This window comes from Mirounga leonina, unplaced genomic scaffold (genome assembly GCF_011800145.1).
Source record: "Mirounga leonina isolate KUSES-001 unplaced genomic scaffold, KU_Mleo_1.0 Mir_174, whole genome shotgun sequence".
NCBI classification, from domain to species: domain Eukaryota; kingdom Metazoa; phylum Chordata; class Mammalia; order Carnivora; family Phocidae; genus Mirounga; species Mirounga leonina.
Genome location: NW_023270451.1, coordinates 19,948,038 through 19,970,090, shown reverse-complemented (window position 1 = coordinate 19,970,090; position 22,053 = coordinate 19,948,038). Strand labels below are relative to the sequence as shown.

At 35.8% G+C, this 22,053-nt stretch overlaps 1 protein-coding gene across 1 annotated transcript; it reads left to right on the top strand.

Moving 5' to 3' along the window:
• Positions 1-346: 346 nt before the first annotated feature.
• On the top strand, positions 347-20,669 carry LRRD1 (leucine rich repeats and death domain containing 1). The gene is made up of 5 exons (XM_035020540.1): positions 347-2,339; positions 6,479-6,677; positions 17,060-17,221; positions 19,535-19,652; positions 20,286-20,669. Exons 1-5 carry the CDS (start codon positions 423-425, stop codon positions 20,470-20,472), a joined length of 2,583 nt encoding a protein of 860 aa, XP_034876431.1. The 5' UTR covers positions 347-422; the 3' UTR covers positions 20,473-20,669.
• Positions 20,670-22,053: the final 1,384 nt, after the last annotated feature.

Here is a 22,053-nt window from a genome sequence, read left to right as displayed (position 1 = left end):
GGGAGCCACTGGTTTTCTGTTTTCCAAAAGTTTGCTGAGTTCTTCCATTCCTTTATGCCTCCTTTCTCATTTTCTATAATTTTAATGTGATTTCAAGAGTATCATGTGATAAATGCATGCAATCAATAAACTATCTTTAACTAGTAATCATATATAAAATTAGCTTATTATAAATAAATAATAAATTATAAGTATATTGTTTTATAAAATAAAAATAAATTATAAATATATTGTTTTAATATCTTAAATTATTCACTACAGAATAAAAATTATTATAAAATTCTTTTGTAATTTCAACATCTTTATCTTATGTCTTCTTTTAATATCAATATTTGTCTTGTAGGTTCAAAGGAGGAAATTAAACATGAAAATTAAAACTGAGTCACAATCATGTATTGATGTAAAACATACGAGCAAATAAGATGTCTGAAAATGATGGTACTTCAGAAGAGCTAAAAGATATCACTAGTCAATTTAGGACAGAATCTACATCATGGTCAGTGGAACCTGAATTTATTAAAGAAACATCAAATTCATTAGAGGAAGCTTGTGAAACACATCCTAGAAATGATGAATTAGGTATACATGATGATACATCAACACTGTCCCCTGGAAATAAGTCTAAGAGAGATGAAGAACAAAGGAAAACTCTTCAATTTTCTGAAACAATCACTATATATGACAGCTTGTGGTTAAAAAGTGATATTCCACAAAGTCCACCATTATCAATAACTGAGATGGTTGCTGAGTATCCGGCTTTCACTGGCTTCTTATCTCATGAAACATTAGAAACAACTAGTCCACAACCCTCTGAAGAAAATCAGAAAGGACTTGGCTTAGGATCAGATAACTTTACAGTTAACCTCAAGGCCAAGGGTTTACAAGAATTCCCCAAGGACATTTTAAAAATCAAATATGTAAAATATCTATATTTGGACAAGAACCAAATCAAAAGTTTTAAAGGGGCAGACTCAGGTGACCTGCTGGGACTTGAAATTCTATCCTTGCAAGAAAATGGGTTATCATCACTTCCACCTGAAATTCAGTTATTTCATAATTTAAGGATATTAAATGTCAGTCACAATCAAATATCACATATACCTAAAGAAATATCACAGCTCGGGAATATCAGGCAACTCTTTTTTAATAACAATTACATTGAGAATTTTCCTTCTGGCTTAGAAAGTCTTGGAAACTTAGAAATTTTAAGTTTGGCTAAAAATAAGTTAAGACATATACCAGATATTCTGTCTAGTTTTAAAAACTTGAAGGTTCTCAATCTGGAATATAATCAGTTAACAATATTTCCTAAAGTTCTGTGCTTCCTTCCAAAGTTAATTTCACTAATCCTTACTGGAAACCTGATAAGCAGTTTGCCAAAAGAAATTAGGGAGCTTAAAAATTTAGAAAAACTTCTGCTGGATCATAATAAACTTACCTTTTTGGCTGTGGAAATTTTTCAATTATTCAAAATGAAAGAACTCCAACTAACTGACAATAAACTGGAAGTTATTTCACACAAAATTGAGAATTTTAAGGAACTCAAAATTCTAATACTTGATAAAAATCTATTGAAAGAAATTCCAGAGAAAATTTCCCATTGTGTAATGTTGGAATGTCTTAGTCTTAGTTATAATAAATTAACAGGACTTCCTAAGAACATCTATAAGCTCAAAAATTTAAGAAAACTCTATGTAAACAGAAATAATATAGTGAGAATACCTGATGAGATCTCCCATCTTAATAATATGTTCATTCTAGAATGTTCAGGAAATATAATCACAGATGTTCCCATTGAAGTGAAAAATTGCAAAAAAATAACTAAAGTTGAATTGAGTTATAATAAAATAATTTCTTTTCCAGTAGGTTTGTGTGCTTTAAATTCTCTTTATTATTTGAATTTTAATGGAAATTATATTTCGGAAATACCTGTGGATATATCTTTTAGTAAACAACTAATTAATTTAGAGTTAAATAAAAATAAACTCCTCATATTTTCTGAACACTTATGTTCTCTTATTAATCTTGAATACCTGGATCTTAGTGAAAACCAAATAAGGAAAATTCCACCATCTATCTCCAATATGGTATCACTCCATGTTCTTATTTTATGCTGTAATAAATTTGAAGCTTTCCCTATAGAAGTGTGTACTTTAGAAAATCTGCAAGTACTTGATCTTTCACTAAACCAAATACAGAATATCCCTTCAGATATCTGTAATCTAAAAAGAATCCAGAAATTAAACATCTCAAGCAATCAATTTGTATATTTTCCTACTGAACTGTGCCAACTTCAATCATTGGAAGAGCTGAATATAAGTCAGATAAATGGAAGAAAGGTAAGAGATTGATATTTTGGGCTTTGGAGGGAAGTTGGCACTGGAGGGGATTAGAATCTAAACTGTAGCATGTGTGTGTTTTAAATTTAGCTGGAATATTTTATTTTTTAAAGAATAGGTTTTTAAATTTTTAACCCCAAACATGGCTTTAAAGTATATTTCTCAACATGAAAGCTTCAAGGGAAAATATTTCATTAAAATGAAATTCCAAGTAACTAAAGTTGACAATTTTATAGATACCTTTTTATTTCAGTTTAATTGTAAAAGTAGTTTTAAAGTTATGGATTATAATATAAACACATTATTGAAAATTTAAGAAATTGAGAAATGAAGTAAAAAAAAAATCATTCCAGAAGCATACCATTGTAATATAACTATTGGTCACTGGTCATATGTTGATACAACTTACTTTTACTCTTTTTATGTATATGGTTTTATAAGCAAGTATAAAAAGATTCTACAGTCAATTTTAATTTTAGTTTCTCCTATTTTCACTTAACAAAAGCATTTCCCCATAATATAACACAATCTTCCCAATAATTGTTATAGCTAATACATGATATATGTAACTAATCATCTGTTGTTAAGCATTTAGGGATGCTGTAATTTTTCATCATCATATAAAATGCTGTGATGAACTTCTTCATAAATACAGCCTTTTTCACATTTTACTATTTTCTTAGAGAATTTTCCCTAAAGAATTGCTAGATCAACATGAATGTTAATAGTTTAGCTTTTCATTTTACTTGAACTGTAAGAATGAATTTTATGGAAATAGTTTAAAAAAATCAAACATTGCTAATTTATATTAAGATCTTAAATGAAAAGGGCCCTAGAGCTATTATCTGGCTATGTTTAATTTGGTCATTATAGTCAAATCAAAATCATTTGATAGAGGCTGGACTATTATATAGAACAAGATTTCCCAAAGTCTGTCCTTAAAAACACCTAGTCCCATGAATTGCTCCTTAAAAAGGGGGGGAGGGGTGGTTCCTGTGATCAAATAGCTTTGAGAAGCACTGGTTTCTTCTCTTAGAGAATCACAATGAATGTTAGTGTATTAAAAGCTCTGAAGCGTTCTGCACTAAAGAAATTGATTTGTCTCTATTTAACCAACATTTCCCAAACTTACTTACCCTTTTAAACCCAACACTTGCTATATAATACATTTCCAGAAAGGCTACTCCAAGGAATACCTGCTTAAGTAGCTGGAATTGAAAATGATATATGTGTTTTTCAAGTTGTTATTGCACTAAAGGATACTTTTTGGTTCTGCATTATAAATCACCAACTAATTTCTTGGCTGATTTATAATCCTCTCACTTTCTCCTCCTATATCTTACTGTGCAAGTCTACAAGGTTGTATCCTTAATTCTTCTTTTCTATTAACTTCTTACTATACCATGCACATGACCCTCAACTTTGTATAACTAGAGCTGATCTCTCATCCCTGTTTTAGTCCCACAGTTCCCAGTTTCCCTGGAAATTCTCTGTTCTTCTACTGTCTCAAACTCAACATGATTTCAAAATCAAACTCATCTTTTTTTCCAACGTAACTCCCTTCACAACTTCTCCATTTCTGTTTGTGATGCCACTTTCTTCAGATCTACAAATCTAGAAGTCACGAAATCATCTTTCTTCCCTTTCCATCACTAGTTATACTGAAACGTTTTCCTCTGAAAAAGCTCTTGGATCAACTCCTTCATTTTCCAGTGTCACTATCTCCAACCTGGTCCATGGTCATCACTTACCTCATGCCTAGGAGCCTCTTGACTATTCTCTTTGATTCAGTCTCCTTTCTCTCATCAGGACTTGTCAAAGTTATCAGATTTCACTATGGAGAACTGTTCTCAGGAACCCAGATTGCTTATCTATTGCCTACTCATGGCAAGTGGTTGTCAAAGGCACCAGTCCATATCACTACAACCTCACTTCAAAGGTCACCAGATGGGAGCACCTGGCTGGCTCAGTGGTAGAGCATGTTGTGAATCCTGATCTCGGGTCCTGAGTTCAAGTCCCATGTTGGGCATAGGGCTTACTTAAAAAAAAAGAAAAAGAACATCAAAAACTAATGATGTACTGTATGTTGGCTAACTGAACATAATAAAGAAAACAAAGATCACAGGAAACAGAAAAAAAATTTTTTTAAAGAGAAAAAGAGTAGGCAACCATGTAAAATAAAGCTGGATACCCTTAAAAAAGAAAAAGCACTTTGATAACCCACTTGGGGTAGAGATAAGATGCCCAAAGGGTTAATTTATAACAGCAGATAGTCACTAAACAGTCATTTGAAGAAAATGAGCTCAGGTTAATCACAGAGTTTTTATTTTGCTAAGTGAAGAGTACCCAACATGAGTTTTCCTTCTGTAGTAGCTCTATTATCACATGGTTCTTAGGTACATCCTCTAATAAATGTTGAGCAAATAGTTAAAAGAATATTTGTTTTATTATGTTCTAAATTATGAACCTACTCACCTGTCTTGACCTGACTCTTATGTCCTAGAGCCAACTGTCAAGGGCTGCCAAGGCCCGGTTCCACATTCTTTCTCCAAACATATCTCCCTCTGCTTCCTAGGACCTCTTTTTACTGTTCAGCTCCTCACTGGCCCATTTTTATGCATGATATTTGTCTTGCCTTAAGTGTCCTGTAACTTCCATTCAATCCTATTCATTCTTAAGAGAGGCCATTCGAGTCCCATCTGCTACATGAAGCTTTCCTTTAGTGCTCTGACGTGTACTGATATACATTCTCTAAACTTCCATATAGCCATTCTAACTCTCTATTTGGCACTGGACTACCTATTGTTTAATACTGTTTCCTGATGGCTTCCTATGTGTGTATTTTGTCCCCTGAACTAAATTTTAATCTCCTTGAAGTTAGGGGTTGTTTTATTTCCTTTCCTTTTCTTTTCCTTTCCTTTTAAGATTTATTTATTTATTTTAGAGAATGAGAGAGAGAGAGAACATGAGAGGAGGGAAGGGCAGAGGGACAGGGAGAGAGAGAATCCTTAAGTGGACTCCACACTGTGCGTGCAGCCTGATGAGGGACTCGAACTCACCCTGAATTCATGACCTGAGCTGAAATCAAGAGCTGGATTTTTTTTTTTTTAAAGATTTTATTTATTTATTTGAGAGAGAGAATGAGATAGAGAGAGAGAGAGAGCATGAGATGGGGGAGGGTCAGAGGGAGAAGCAGACTCCCTGACGAGCAGGGAGCCCGATGCGGGACTCGATCCCGGGACTCCAGGATCATGACCTGAGCCGAAGGCAGTCGCTTAACCAACTGAGCCACCCAGGCGCCCCAAGAGCTGGATGTTTAACCGACTGAGCCACCCAGGCGCCCCATAGGGACTGTTTCTTATGCTTCTTTTATATATGGAAGAACACTGAGCACAATATTCAGTATTTACATTGTTGTTTGGTTATTTCAGAGGGGCCCATTTATTCAAAATTCTTTGGTTCACTCATAGAGCTTCCTTTATTTCAAAAGCCATTTGTGATGGCCATATTTTCTCTGAATATGTGCATTTGTTCTTCACCATAGCAGGGTATCTTAATTCCTGTTATTTTGCAACACTTTTTGTACTAGGAGTTTTTTTTGAGGCTACAATGCCAAGCTGTGTGAGTCCATTCTAAAGGGGTTTACTGAGCACTTACTCAAAATGCATCTTGACTGGGAACATGTACACAAAAAAGTATAAAACATATATCACATCATTTAAAAATCCAAGGAAAATACACACAAGGGAGTAATAAAAAGCACTGTTGATGAGAATAAAACATCAAATATGGGACAGAATAGTTGGGAAAGACTTCAGGGAGGAGAAGAAACCAGAGCAGGTCAGATTCAGGGAGGGAAGAAAGGGATAGGTGGTAAGGAACACTAAGTGCTGGGAGAGTAAGGAAAGTGGGTTAATAAGCCATATGGTTAAATTGGTAGCATTGGTCAGACTGGGGAGGTACTTGGATGCCACACAATATGTTATGGATTTTAGCAAAGAAGGAAGTCACAAAGAATTTGTGACATAGTGAAAATATCCCTTTTTAAGACCAAAAAACCATCCCTCCATTTAATTTTAGACAAAGTTTTAGTCATAGAAACATTTATTAAAAATGTAATTGTTTAATCTTTGTTACAGTTAACAAGACTTCCAGAAGAGCTGTCTAACATGACTCAACTTAAAAGACTTGATATCTCAAATAATGCAATCAGAGAGATTCCAAGAAATATAGGGGAATTGAGAAGCTTGGCTAGTTTAAATGCATGCAACAATCAAATAAGTTACCTGCCACCATCTTTTCTATGTTTAAATGATCTCCAGCAACTAAACTTGAGTGGTAAGTGTCAAGCATAATCAATAAGCATAATCAACAACTAGAGTATTCATGGTCTAGGTTGCAAATTTTGCTGACAAGACAGAACAGCAGCCAACATAATGTATTAAGTGCGCAGTGGAAGGAAATGACTTTCCTAGGTACAGAAAATGAGAGCAAAGCATAAGGTCCAGTTGCTTTCCTGAAAGAGGTTATAACCCACGTGGGGAACCTGAACATGTGAGTGAGAGGAGACAGAGAGAGAGAGAGTGACAGACAGACAGACAGACAGAGGCAGTATGGAGGGGTGAGAGCACGAGAGAGGGCTGGCCATAGTTCTGGGAGGGTTGGGAAAACTATAGGCTGCGGTTCATGCTGCTGGTGGGGTAAGAGTGTTGCTGGGATGACACTAAAAGGAAAAACAGTCAAGAAACCCACAGAAGTAGGTTTGGAGCTAAGAGACAATCACTAAACAATTAGTATGCTACAAGTCACCAGCTTTTACTGCCAGACTCGAAGTTAGAAGGGCTGAGTTCAATCTTCTCATTTAGTCTGCTTCCTCCATTTATAAAGTGAAGCTAACCAGAATACCCATGCTGTAGATTTGGTGTGCGAACGGAATGAGACTTTGAAAGCAGGTAGCATATGTGAAAACATCATTCAAGCAAAAAAATGTTCATATACTCTTGTGAATTAATTCTCTCTGTTACTAGTGAATTTAGGAAGACTGAAAACACTGAACCTCCGTGTTTTCATCAGCAAGATAGGAAAGCTATAACTTCTGCTTGTTCACAGACTTGTGGGAATATAATTAAATAAAATTTATGGAAATATTTTCACAAATGTGAGGGAATATACCAATGAAAGGGATTTAGAGATTGATTCCTTTCTTTCCTCATAGCATGGGCTTTGGAGTAGGACAGATCTTAGAATTCTAGCTCCATCATTCAATGGGAAGTTTGGTTTTTTTTTAATGTTAATCTTCTCTTTCCTAATCTGTAAATGAAAATAATAATTTATATTCTTTGAACTGTGAGGATTAAACAGTTAATCACTAAGCACAGAAAGCGATGTAGGTTTTAAATAGATGTGAGAGCCTCTCTCCAAGGAGCCAAAAAAAAAGAAAAAGAAAGGAATGTAGATTGACATGCAGACTGCTTGTGGTTGTCGCTGGAAAAAGGACAGACAGTTCTCTTGCCTCATAGTTATCTCTACAGGCACTGATAATGCTATCAGGCAGGCTTTCATCTTCTACCTGTAACAGCTACTTACAGTATCATTGTTGTATCCTTTGTTTACAGATGGCATCTATTCCGATGAGTCAGTGCTTGTGCCAAACAAGTTGTCAAATATTTTGAATAGCACCACTGCTCACATGTACTAACGTTAACAGCCGCTGAAAGGACTCCTACCTATAGCCTCTCTCTCTTTCTCTCTCTCTCTCTGCCCTTTGTTGTTGCCAGTTTTTTAAAACACTTTTTAAAGTATAAATACATACTGAAAAAAGTACACATTGTCTCAAAAAATTAAAATTAAAAGTAGAATTACCATATAATCCAGCAATTCTATTTCTGGGTATTTATCCAAAGGAAAAGAAAACAGTAACTCAAAAAGACGTATGCACCCCAATGTTCATTGCAGCATTATTTACCTAAGTGTCCATCAATGGATTGATGGATGAAAAAAATATGGTGTATATATACACACATACACACACACGATGGAGTATTATTCAGCCATAAAAAAGAAGGAAATTTTTGTTGCTTTCCAGATTTTCTCATCTTTGGTTTTCAGCAGTTTGACTATGCCATGCCTAAGTATGGTTTATTTTGGTTATAATTAAAGTTAAATGCACACAATCTAAAATTAACAGTTTTAAAGCACATTAACAAGGTAGCACAATGTAATACTAACTCTATCTAGTTCCAAACATTCATCAACTCCAAAGGAAACCCTTACTCATTAAGCAGTTGCTCTCTCTTCTCCCCTTCCCCTTTCCCTCTGGTAACCAGCAATGTGCATTGCATCTCTATGGACATACCTAATACCATGGATAGGTCATACAAATGGAATTGTACAATATATGACTTTTTTGGACTGGCTTTTTTCACTTAGTGTAATGTTTTCAAGCTTCATCCATGTTGTACCTTGTATCAGGAGTTCATTCCTTTTATGGCTAAATAATATTACACTGTATGAATCTTCTACACTTTGATGATCCATTCATCCTCTCATGGACATTTGGGCTACTTTCACCTTTTGGCTATTGTGAATAGTGCTGCTATGAACATGTGCAGACATGTGTTTATTTCAGTACATTTTCAATTCTTTGGGGTATATCCTAGAGATAGAATTCCTGTGTTATATGGTAATTTTATGTTTAATTTTTCGAGGAACTGTCAAATTGTTTTCCACAGAGGTAGAACCATTTCACATTCCCACAATGAATGTACAATGATTCTAATTTCTACATATCCTTGTCAATATTTTGTTTTACATTTTTTTGGATTACAGTTATGCTAGTGAATGTGAAGTGGTATCTCATTGTGGGTTTGATTTGAATTTCCATAATGACTAATGATTTGAGCATCTTTTCTAGATGTTTGTTGACCATTTGTGTATCTTTTTTTGAGAATTGGCTATTGAATTCCTTTGCCCATTTTTATTTTTTTTTTAAGATTTTATTTATTTATGGGGTGGGGGGCACAGGGAGACAGACAAGCAGACTCTGCACTGAGCTCTGAGCCTGACACAAGGCCCAATCTCAGGACCGTGAGATCATGACCTGAGCTGAAACCAAGAGTCAGACACTTAACAGCTGAGCCACCCAGGTGCCTGTCCTTTGCCCATTTTTAAATTGGGCTTTAATTGTGTTGTTTTGTTATTGAGTTGAAAGAGTTCTTTATATATTCTGAATATTAGACCCTTATTAGATATATGTTTTACAGTTATTTACTCCCATTCTATAGGTTGTTTTTTCTTCTTGATAATGTCCTTTGATACATAAAAGTTTTAAATTTTGGTAAGTCCAATTAGCTATTTTTTCTTTTGTTGCTTGTGTTTTTGGTGTCATAACTACTAATCCATTATCAAAATCCAAGGACTTCCCCCCCATGTTTTAGGAGTTTTAAAAATTTTATCTCGTGTTTAAGTTGTTGATTCATTTTGAGTTAATCTTTGTATATGCTGTGAGGTAGGGATCCACATTCATTCTTTTGCATGCAGATCTCTAGTTATTCTAGCATCATTTTTTGAAAACATTATTCTTCCCCTTTGCATGGTCTGAGCACCCTTGTCAAAAATTAATTGGCCATAATATATGGATTTATTTCTGGACTCTCAATTCTATTCCATTGGTCTGTATGTCAAACCTATGCTAGTCTTGTAGTGTTTTTTTTTTTTTAAGTTTTTCTTTAAATTCCAGTTAGTTAACATACAGTGTAATATTAGTTTCACGTGTACAACATAGTGATTCAATACTTTTATACATCACCCAGTGCTCACCACAAGTGCACTCCTTCGTCCCCATCACCTATTTATTTATTTATTTATTTTATTTTGATTTTTTTAAAGATTTTATTTTATTTATTTATTTGAGACAGAGAGAATGAAATAGAGCATGAGAGGGAGGAGGGTCAGAGGGAGAAGCAGACTCCCTGCCGAGCAGGGAGCCCGATGCGGGACTCGATCCTGGGACTCCAGGATCATGACCTGAGCCAAAGGCTGTCGCTTAACCAACTGAGCCACCCAGGCGCCCCCTATCACCTATTTAACCCATTCCCCATCCACCTCCCTTCTGGTAACCATCAGTTTGTTTCTTGTTTTGCCTCTCTTTTTCTCTTTTTTCTCTTTGCTTTTTTTTTTTTTTTAAAGATTTTATTTATTTATTTGTCAGAGAGAGCACAAGCAGGGGGAGCAGCAGGCAGAGCAGGCAGAGGGAGAAGCAGGCTTTATTTATTTATTTGACAGAGAGAGAGAGACAGCGAGAGAGAGAGAGAGAGAGAGGGAGAGAGAGAGAGAGTAGGGGGAGTGGGAGAGGGAGAAGCAGGCTTCCTGCCGAGTATGGAGCCCGATGTCGGGCCGATCTGAGGACCCTGGGATCATGACCTCAGCTGAAGGCAGCCGCTTAACTGACTGAGCCACCCAGGTGCCCCATCTTGTCTGTATAGTCATGTAATTTATCAAATTTGGGAATTTTTCAACCATTATATTTTCCAAATATTTTTTTCTACCTCATTTTCTCTTTCTTCTCCTTGTGAGACTCCAATTACCTTTTCATATTGTCCTATAAAACCCTAATTTGGGGGCGGCGCCTGGGTGGCTCAGTCGTTAAGTGTCTGCCTTTGGCTCAGGTCATTGTCCCAGGGTCCTGGGATTGAGGCCCACATCATGCTCCCTGCTCAGCGGGAAGCCTGTTTCTCCCTCTCCCACTCCCCCTGCTTGTGTTTCCTCTCTCGCTGTCTCTCTCTCTGTCAAGTAAATAAATAAAATCTTTAATAAATAAATAAATAAATAAATAAAATTTTTTTAAAAAATAAAATAAAACCCTAATTTGTGTGTGCGCATGTGTGTGTACACAAAGCTTTAGCGATCATGTCTTCAATTTCACTGCCTTGCCTACCATCTCTATTCTCCTGTTAAATCCATCCAGTTAATTTTTTATTATGGATAATGTATTTTTCAGTTCTAGAATTTCCATTTATTTCTCTTTTATAGTTTATATATCTCCCCTAAGATTTCCTATTTTATTCATTGATTATGATGCATATCTTTCTTTAGATTCTTTGGCATAGTTATATTAGCTGCTTTAAAATTCTTAAATGTCATTTTTTCTCTTAGGGGTGAGCCACATTTTCTTTTTTCTCTATTTATGGCTCCTGGACCCTATACTCCATTCTGTTTCTCTCCAAAGAATGATGATTTTTGTTGTTGTTGCTTCATCAGGTACTTAAGTTGTTTTGACTAAAAATATAAACTCCTTCCCTGCAGTTGGCAGCTCCTATATCTTTCTTTCTTTCTTTTAGCCATTAGTTGTTATATTAGTTATCTATTGTTGTACCACAAATTTCTACAGAGTTTATCTCCTTAAATAAACATCTATTTCACACAGTTTCTGATGGTCAGTGACCCAGTAGCAATTCAGCTGCCTTGTCCTATCTCAGTGTCTTATATGGGACTGTAGCCAACCTGTCAAGCTGAGACTTTAGTCAGGCTTGACTGAGGCTGGAAGATTGGCTTCAAAGCTTCTTTATGTGGCTACTGGCAGAAGGCTTTAGTTCCATATGAGCCTTTTCACAACATGGCAACTCGTTTCCCCCACAGCCAGTGATACCAGAGAGTAGGAGAGAGAATACGTCCAAGAAATATGCCCAAGACAGAATCAGCACTGTCTTTAAAAACCTAATCTGGTGATAAGTGTCCCTGTCCCTGCTACCTGTGATAGTGCCCTGAGGCCCTTGAGGGGTCTCTGCCGAGGTTTCCACCAGCCCACAAATGACAGCATGGCAGCCATCCCCTCCAGCGGCTCGCTTGTGGCCACCCACAACTATTACTGGCACTGCCTGGGCTCCACTTCCAGTAACAGCTCCTGCGGAAGTGCAGAGTATCCTGGGAAAACCATCCCTCACCACCTGGGTCTCCCCCAAGGCTGACCTGGGTCATTGGTGGGCAAGCTTCTTTTTTGCGAAGTCTACTCTCCCATTCATGGCTACGCTGGGAAGCTTCCCAGGCCTCCAGCGGCACAATCATCTGTGACTTGGCTCTAGAAGCCACAAGGAGGAAGCTTGGTGGCTCACCTGGCAAAGCCAACACTGGGCCCCAATCCTGAGTGGCCACCACCAGGCCTCAGGAGGTGCTAGGCTCATCAGAGCCCCTCCCCACCCCGCAGACTAGGCAGACTGCAGCAAGCAGAAGCAGTTGGGTTCTTTTACACCAAGCAAAACTATTTTGCTTTATAAAGCTATGCATGTCTGGGGGCAGTGAGTATACGGGAAATTTCTGTACACTCAATTTGCTGTGAACCTAAAAAGTCTTTTTAAAAAAATACAAAGCTGGGGTGCCTGGGTGGCTCAGTCAGTTAAGCATCTGACTCTTGGTTTTGGGCTGAGGGTCATGAGATGGAGCCCGGTGTCAGGCTCTATGCTCAGCTCAGAGTCTGCTTGTCTCTCTCCCTCTGTTCTTCCCACCCGCCCCCAACCCACACGCTCTCTCTCTCTCTCAAATAAATAAAATCTTTAATTAAAAAAATCCAAAGCTACTAAAACAAATCTTGGAAGTGACATACCATCACTTCTACTCTATTCTATGGATCACATAGACCAATCTTGTTATAATATGGGAAGGGACGATACAAGGTGGTGAGTAACAAGAGGCATCACTTGGGGCTATCAGATAGCCCAAATTTGTTAAAGCAGGCCCAGATAATTTCATTGGTGAATTCTATCAAGTATTTAAAGAAGGAATAAAAGTGATGATAAAACACTTCTCCACTTGTTCTAGGAGGTCAGCATTACCTTGATAGTATGATAAGAAAGGAAACTTACAGACCAATATCTTATGTGGGATTTATCCCAGAAATGCAAGGTTAGGTTAACATTCAAAAACTAACCAAGGTAATTCACCACATTAATAGAGTAAAGAAAAGCCATATGTACGTCATAGTAAATATGCAAAAGCTCATGACAAAATACAGTATCATCTATGATTTTACAAAACAAACGAGCAAAACCTCTCAGAAAACAAGGAATAGAAGGCAACTTTCTCAATCTGAGAAACAGCATCTGCAAAAAGCTACAGCTAATAGTATACTCAGTGGTAAAGGACTTAACTATTTTCCATTGTGATCAGGAATTAAACAAGGCTGCTCTTTCTTGCCACTCCCCTTCAACATTATATTGTAAGTCCTAACTAGTGCAACAACAACAACAACAAAAAAAAAAAAAGGAGAGAAAGAAATTATAGGTAAACATATTGGAGAGGAAGAAGGAAAAAAACAGTCTCTGATTATAGACACAGACTGTCTAGGTAGAAAATCAAAAAGAATCTACAAAAAAGCTTCTTGAATTAGTGAGTTTAGCAAGACTGCCATATAAAAGGTTAATATACAAAAGTCAGTTGTATTTCTAGTAACTGTGTACTAGTAATGAATGACTGGAAATTGAATGCTTTTAAAAGTACCATTTAAAATAACACACACACAAAAACATAAAATAGGTATAAATCTGACAAAGTATATGTAAGGTCTGTATGCTGAAAACTACAAACATAGACAAAATGACTCAAACAAGACCTAAATAGAGAGAAATATAGTATTCATAAATTGGAAGAATTGATATTGTTAATATGTCACTTTTCTCCAACTTATTTTTAAATTCAACTCATTTCCAATATACATCCCAGCAAGGTTTTTTATTTCAGAAAGCAATGAGCTAATTCTAAAATTTATATAAAAGGCAAAAGAAATAGAATAGCTAAAATTATTGTGACAGAGAGAGACACAATGAGACAATGAGAGAGGGAACACAAGCAGGGGGAGTTGGAGAGGGAGAAGCAGGCTTCCCACTGAGCAGGGAGCCCGATGCGTGGCTCGATCCCAGGACCCTGGGATCATGACCTGAGCCGAAGGCAGACGCTTAACGACTGAGCCACCCAGGTGCCCCTAGTTAAAATTATTTTGAAAAAAGAACAAAGTTGAAGGATACATACAACCTGATTTTTAAGCCTTATGAAAGGCTATGGTAGTAAAGACAGTGTACAATTGGCAAAATGACAGACATAGATCAATGGAATAGAGAGTGTAGAAACAGACCCATGCATATATGGCCAATTGATTTTTGACAAATATGTGAATGTAATTCAATGGAGAAGGTAGTACTTTCTTTTCTTTTCTTTTTAAAGATTTTATTTATTTGCCAGAGAGAGAGAGAGCATGCACAAGCAGCAGGCAGAGGGAGAAGCAGGCTTTCTGTGAGTGCAGCACCCAACTCGGGGCTCAATCCCAGAATCCTGGGATCATGACCTGAGCAGAAGGCAGACGCTTAATGGACTGAGCCACCCAAGCATCCCAAGAAGGTAGTGTTTTCAACAAATGGTGCTAGGGCAACCAGATGGCCACAAGCCAAAAAACAAAACAAACTGCAACATTAAAAAAAAAAACAAAAAAACTTTGATCCATACCACATACCATATAAAAAACCAACTGAAAATGAATCACAGACCTAAATGTAAAAGCTAAAACTATAAAACTGCTAGATAAAAACATAGAAGAAAATATTTGTAACCTTGGCAAAGATTTCTTAGATACAACACCAAAATCACAATCCACAAAAAAATTAATTGGACTTCATCAAAATTAAACCTCTGCCCTTCAAAAGGTGTTGTTAAAAGAATGAAAAGCCACAGACCAGAAGAAAATATTTGCTGAATACATAAAAAATCATTCTCAAAAGTCAATATTAAACAGTTGCCTCAATAAAAATTGTCATAAATTTTGAACAGATACTTTACAAAGAATGTATATGAATGGCAAATAAGCACAAGGAAATATACTCAAGTCATTAGTCATGAGAGAAACGCAAATTAAATCTACAATGAGATTTTTTTGTATGTGTGCATGCAAAAAGGAGCCCTTATTAAAGCATGGGGACAGGACCTGTGGGCAGAAAGAGCTGCTACAATGAAATCTTTCTCTTAGAATAACTAAAATTATAATCTGACAATACCAAGAGCTATAACTTCAACTCTGATACATTGATGGTAGGAATGCAAAATGATACACACTCTGGAAAACAGTTTCATAATTTCTTATAAAGTTATATGTATATTTACCATACAACCCACCAATCACACTCCAACTACACTTTCTTTCAAGTGAAATGTAAATGTATATTCAATAAAAAAACTGAGTGTAAATATATAGAGTGGTTTTATTCATAATCACCAAAAAGTGGAATCATTAAGAATGTCCTTTAATTAGCGAATGGATGATGTATGTACATCCATATAATGGAGTATTTCTCATTAATAAAAAGGAACAAACTATTGATATGTCATTAAACACCGATAAATCTCAAATGCATTATGCTGAATGAAAGAAGCCAGACCCTAAATACTATATGTTGTGTATACATATGCATTAACACATATATATTTATAATTATGAGCTTATAATGTACATTATAAAACCCCTTATATATATATATACATACCTATATATATATATACACGTACACACTCCCAGAAGCAATGAGAAAAACTAGTATCCTGATCTTGGTTTCTGAATGCCACTCTTCACTGAAATGAACCAGGTTCCTTTATGACTATAAATAATATAACTATAAATGTATAAATAATAGAAAGGCAAACTTATAGGTCAGTTCCTCTCTAAATGATTACAAAGTCTTACCTTGTTAGTCACCACAGTTTTATTTTTTACCGTCAGTTTATATTGGATTAAGGTGTCTTGAAAACATTACACTTTAGGGAAGTAGAGTTTAACCCCCACTCCTTGAGGGTGGACTAGACCTTTTAACTCAGTTCCAAAAAATATAGAGTATGGACAAGAAAAAATCAAAACATTATATCAGAGAAACCTGGCAAGACACTGTTTTAGCCAAGGGATCAAGCTTAACATTGCTAGTTAAGCCATATGGGTATCAGGTACCCCTGCTGTGATGTGATGAGAGTTCTTCATCTCTGTGGTATTCTTTCCAGAAACCCATAACCCCAGTCTAATTATGAGAAAATATATCAGATAAACTCAAATTAAGGAATATTCTATAAAAATACCTAATCAGTACTACTCAACTGTCAAGATCATGAAAAACAAGAAAAGACTGAGCAACTGTCTCAGACCAGAGGAAACGAAGAAGACGTAACTGTATGCAGTGTGTTATCCTGGAATGGATTCTAGAACAGAAAAAGGATACTGATAGAAAAAACTAATGAAATCCAAAATTGTCTTAAGTTTATTTAATAGTAATGTGCCAATGTTTCTTAGTTTTGACAAATGTAATACAATAATGTGAGATGGTAATATCAGGTGAAACTAAAACTGGATGAGGAATATACAGGAATTCTCTACAATTTCTGCAACTTGCTGTACATCTGAAATTATTTTAAATAAAAAGTTTATTTAAAAGATTACCATCACAAAGTCATTTCCTGTACTATAAGAGAACAGCTTCCTATCTCATTTTGCCATCCTCTGAGAGAAAAGAACCACAGCTCTGTTTCTATACTTCCTTCTTTTCACTCCTAGCAAGGAAACGATGACAAGAATTTATATTTGGTGTATCTGGTATGTTGCCAGCGAGACACAGTAAATGCCCCATAAGTAGTTGTTATTTATCTTCAGATTTTTCTTTATACAGAAAGGTATAATTCAATTATAACTTCTTTTCTACTAGGAAATAATCTGACAGTTCTGCCTAATGGTATCCACAACCTTTTTTCACTGAAGGAGATAAATTTTGATGATAACCCTTTGCTGAGACCTCCAATGGAAATCTGCAAAGGAAAACAATTGTATACTATTGCACACTATCTACAGAGGGTAGATCAAAGAGATGGTAGGTGATGAGAAGGTGACCTACTAGCTTATAAGTCATTTTCTAGTATCATCTATAAATTAAAAGATAGTATGCTTTATAGAAGTTTTCAATCTGGCAGAGGCATTAAAATATTTATCATCTTCCCTTTTCTGAGGATTAGGAGTTTATTTTGATAATTCAGATTATTTAATCTGGGTCCACACAAACTAAACCATTGGAAACAGGCAAACCCAAGTGGAGGAGTAGCCTGTTATCCACCTATTGGCCTCAATACCCTTCCACAGGTTTTTCATCATGGTTGTGCCCAGACTTAGATATTCCACACAAAAACTTCTTCATGGGTTCTGATCTGTATCACCACATGTAGTTGTTCTAAAACTCTCATCTGGCCTTGAAGAAAGTACTTAGACCTTTTCCAATGAAGCCAATCAGCTTTTGGCCCACTATGATCACCTGTCTGCAGTCATGGGTAGTCTTCATTCTTCGTCCCTAAGCATTCCTTTGGTTGTCCCTGATTGTTTCAGATAACAGGTCCATTTTCTTTAAATATCCTTCCACTGGATCAGATGGAGATTGGTTTCTCCAAACCTCTGGCAGGGAAATTTCACTGTCCAATTCTTGCCTTGGGGCTAAGTTCTGAACAACTAAGCTTTTTCCCGGGACTCTGACTTTGCTTCTCACTGTCAATCCTTAGACTGGATCCAGAGTCTGGTCCTCCAATTCAATGAGTACTTATAAAGTATTAAGTCAATTTAATAAGTATGGATCCAGATTTGGGGAAATATACAAAACCATCCCTCTATATCATTCTATTATGTTCCCTGTCTGTAATCAGGAGCTTATATCAGCATAATTTCATAATCTAGTGAGATGGTCACTAAAAATGTACAGTTCTCTTTAAGTCACAATATACATCCATGCATGGCTACCAGTTAAAAATTTCTCTAAGACTTGGGCCTCACTGATGGAAGGAACCTAAGAGATAAAATTAAAAGTCACAGTAGCTGTTTTTTCTAACTTGCTATGTAAGTTGTTTCTACTCATTATTGTTAAAAAGGAATATTTTATGGTAACTACTTCTTTTTTTTTAAGATTTTATTTATTTATTTGACAGAGAGAGAGTACAAGCAGGGGGAGCAGCAGAGAGAGGGAGAAACAGGCTTCTCACTGAGTGGGGAGCCCAACGTGGGGCTTGATCCCAGGACGCTGGGATCATGACCTGAGCTGAAGGAAGACGCTTAACTGACTGAGCCACCCAGGCACTCCTGTGATACCTACTTGTATAAAATAAAGTTTTTAGAAGTTTCCAAGAATCCATAAAGTATTACTATTAGGTAACAGGAAGAGACTTTATGGTTAAGCGTCTGGAATCGAGTCCCACGTCGGGCTCCTTGCTCAGCGGGGAGCCTGCTTCTCCTCTCTCTACCTGTTGTTCCCCCTGCTTGTGCTCTCTCTTTCTCTCTCTCTGGCAAATAAAGAAAATTAAAAAAAAAAAAAAGCAGGAAGAGACTTTAGAGAAGTGGCAACAGATCAAAGTTGGCAAAAATGAGAGAACCCTAGCCATTTATATCCTTTCTTTATACCCAAGGGGCCTTCATACTGCAGGTACACAGAGAGAGGGGAAGGAAGTCATCATGGGAGATACATTTATTCTCCAATTAGCAAAAAACATGGGGTTCCTTCCTTAAAATTTTGTTTAGGATATTGGACTTTCATTTATATCATTAGCATACAATCTAGCCTGAGGGGCTGAGATGACTACAGGGGGGTGGGAGATTGCTAGTTCTTAAAAATTCCCAAAGTACCTTAATCAATAACAAAAAATAGATCTAGTCCAAGTTAGCTGGAAGCTTTTTAAAAAAACAAAAACGAAAAAAACTAAAAACTCTCTACTTATATCTAAGCCAGCACTCTATTAAAGTGATTTGAAAATAAAATATATACATATACACTATATTTATAGTAGATGTAAACTTGGGTTTTTTTAAGATGGTACATAAAGAAGCCCATTAAAAAGCTTGAATCAAAGGATAGAGTTAAATTCATTTCAAATCCTCAAAGAATTTAAGAAAGTTTTTGAAAATCATTTTGTAGTTGCTTATGATACACTTTTAAACGGCCATTACATGTTGATTATTCAGATTTTGGAAGAAATAGAACAAATGGTTCAAATTTCAGTTTGTATATTAGGTCTGCATCTTACTTTTCAATTTTACTTGACATAGACATTTGATAGGAGCACAGAATAAGGGACTCAGATCAAATAATAACTCAAAATAGAGTATGTTTTTCAAAAGAAAGGACTTAAATTTTTTTTATGTTCAAATGTAGAGAAAATCCTAGAGAAGATCTTCAACATAGTTGCCAATAACATCACTGAAACAAGTTTTAAATTTTTGTGTCAAAAATTAAACCTGGTCATCTCAGAAACAGATATGTCTGCAAAGAGGTATGTATGAAGACAACATGTGGTATAAGCTTATTCTTATGTTCTGATTTATATCACTTTGATATTATAAGGTTTTGAAACATCAGATTAACATGAATTCTAATTTGCTGTAAAAAACTGACGTTAGTTTATTAGATATTTGAGAACCATGTGGACAATGTAGTTAAGAGTAAGGGCCCTCATGGCAGACTGTCTGGCTTTAAATTACAACTAGTTTTGTGACCTTGGATAAGTCCCTTAACCTATAGGTACTTCAGTTTCTCCACTGGTAAAATGGATATACTTACCTAAGAGAGTTGTCATGAGATCAAGTTATAAAGCACGTAGTACTGTAGCAGTAATATACTGCCTTAGGATAAATAACCCACAATTATTGTTGTGAGATCTTGAGTAAATCTCTCTTAGAACTGAATGTTGATTGAATTGATTTTCTACAAGGAAACAAGGGTTGGCATGGAGCTAACATTCACTATTTGCCAATCTCTGTGCTAATTTTATACGAACAATCTTCACCAATAATTTAATCTTCACTTCAACCTGGTAAATTGATTTGAAATCTTAGGTATATAATATTTAAGTAACTTAAATGTTCTTAATTGGTGATTAAAATAATATTATCTTTAAAATTTTCAGCACTGTTTCATTAAATGAGAGAGTCCGCCAAGCACTTGATAGGTGGAAAATGGAAAGTAACAACTTGTCACTAACTACTGCTGCTTTAGGAGACCAACTAACTCGGGCACTAACTATGATAGGAGCATATGAAATTATGGACAAAATAACAGCTTTAAAACTTTTTACATGTGCAATTAAATTTTGAACAGTGTACCCATAATAAAAACTGAAAATTTATGAGGTACTTATATAATTGACACTGGATACAAGAGAATTGCATGTCATGTGTCTTTTCATGCATTCCTAAGAGATAATGACAATTTATGGCTACCACTTAAATGTTATCATAATAAAATATCAGAGACACTATTTTGTATACTCGTTCTGTTACCTTGTAATTATGTTAATAATTTTTAAAAAGTAATGATTCCATTTAAAAATTCTTTGTTATACAATGCCTTTATACAACCCAAGATTTATAGGTAATAACGTCATTAGTACCTTGCATTGGAGTTAGAAAGCAGAGCAATTTCATTTTAGATGCCAGCTTAGAAGCTGAAATGAACGTACTATACCTATTGTTTCTCCATGAGGAATGGGATAGCGCTGTTAAGCATAAAGCAGAGCCAAGGTCAGTAAACCCACTGAAGTTGAAAAATAACAAAAGTCAAAAAAGTAGTTAATATATACCACATCTTCTTTATCCATTCATCTATTGGTGGACACTTGGGCTGCTTCCATAATTTGGCTACTGTAAATAATACTGCCATAAACATAGGGGTGCATGTATCCCTTTGAATTAATGTTTTTGTATTTTCTGGGTAAATACTCAGTGGTGTGATTACTGGATCATAGGGTAGTTCCATTTTTAACTTTTTGAGGAAACTCCATGCTGTTTTCCACAGTGGCTGCACCAGTTTGCACTCCCACCAACAGTGGATAAGGGTTCCTAGACATCAAGCAAACACTGTTTTGTCAAAACTCTTTCCATTGCAAAAGATAGAAACTTTATCTAGTTAAGCTAAAAAAAACAAAAACAAAAACAAAAAAACCCCTGCTCATGTAACTGAAGCCAGAGAAGACCCAGGTGAAAAACTAGTTTTCTGTTAACTGTGAGGAAGAAAACACTGCATTGTGTTTGGGTTCTGGAGGCAAAAACTGTTTAAAATCATTTTATTAAAATTCTACTTAGGGGTGCCTGAGTGGCTCAGTCAATTAAGCGTCTGTCTTCGGCTCAGGTCATGATCCCAGGGTCCTGGGATCGAGCCCTGCATCTAGCCCCGCATCGGGCCCCCTGCTCAGCAGGAAGCCTGCTTCTCCCTCTCCCACTCTAACTGCTTGTGTTCCCTCTCTTACTTTCTCTCTCTCTCTGTCAAATAAATAAAATCTTTAAAAAATAAATAAATAAAATTCTGCTGTAGTAGGAGGAAAAGAGAATAGTTAAAACTGTAGTTTCTAGAGTCAGTGAATACAGTGCATCTTTAAAAATAGCTTAGGAGGCTTACTGTTGAATAATTTACATAAACAGATACAATTCAAAACCTTATCTTATTTTCACAATTATTATTGTGGCTTTTCTAATTTAGCTAAACAATTTTTCACAAACATTTGAAGCAATGAAATCAATTAAAGGTTTCATTTGTGTAACAGAAAAGTAAACTAGTAACTTAGTTGCACTAAGAAAATTTTTATCTTGTGAAAAGTAGGTTTTCAAAACAAAAATGCATTTCTTTGGCTTCCTATCTAGCTAACAAATTTTACTGATAAAAAGCTAATTTCCATTCTT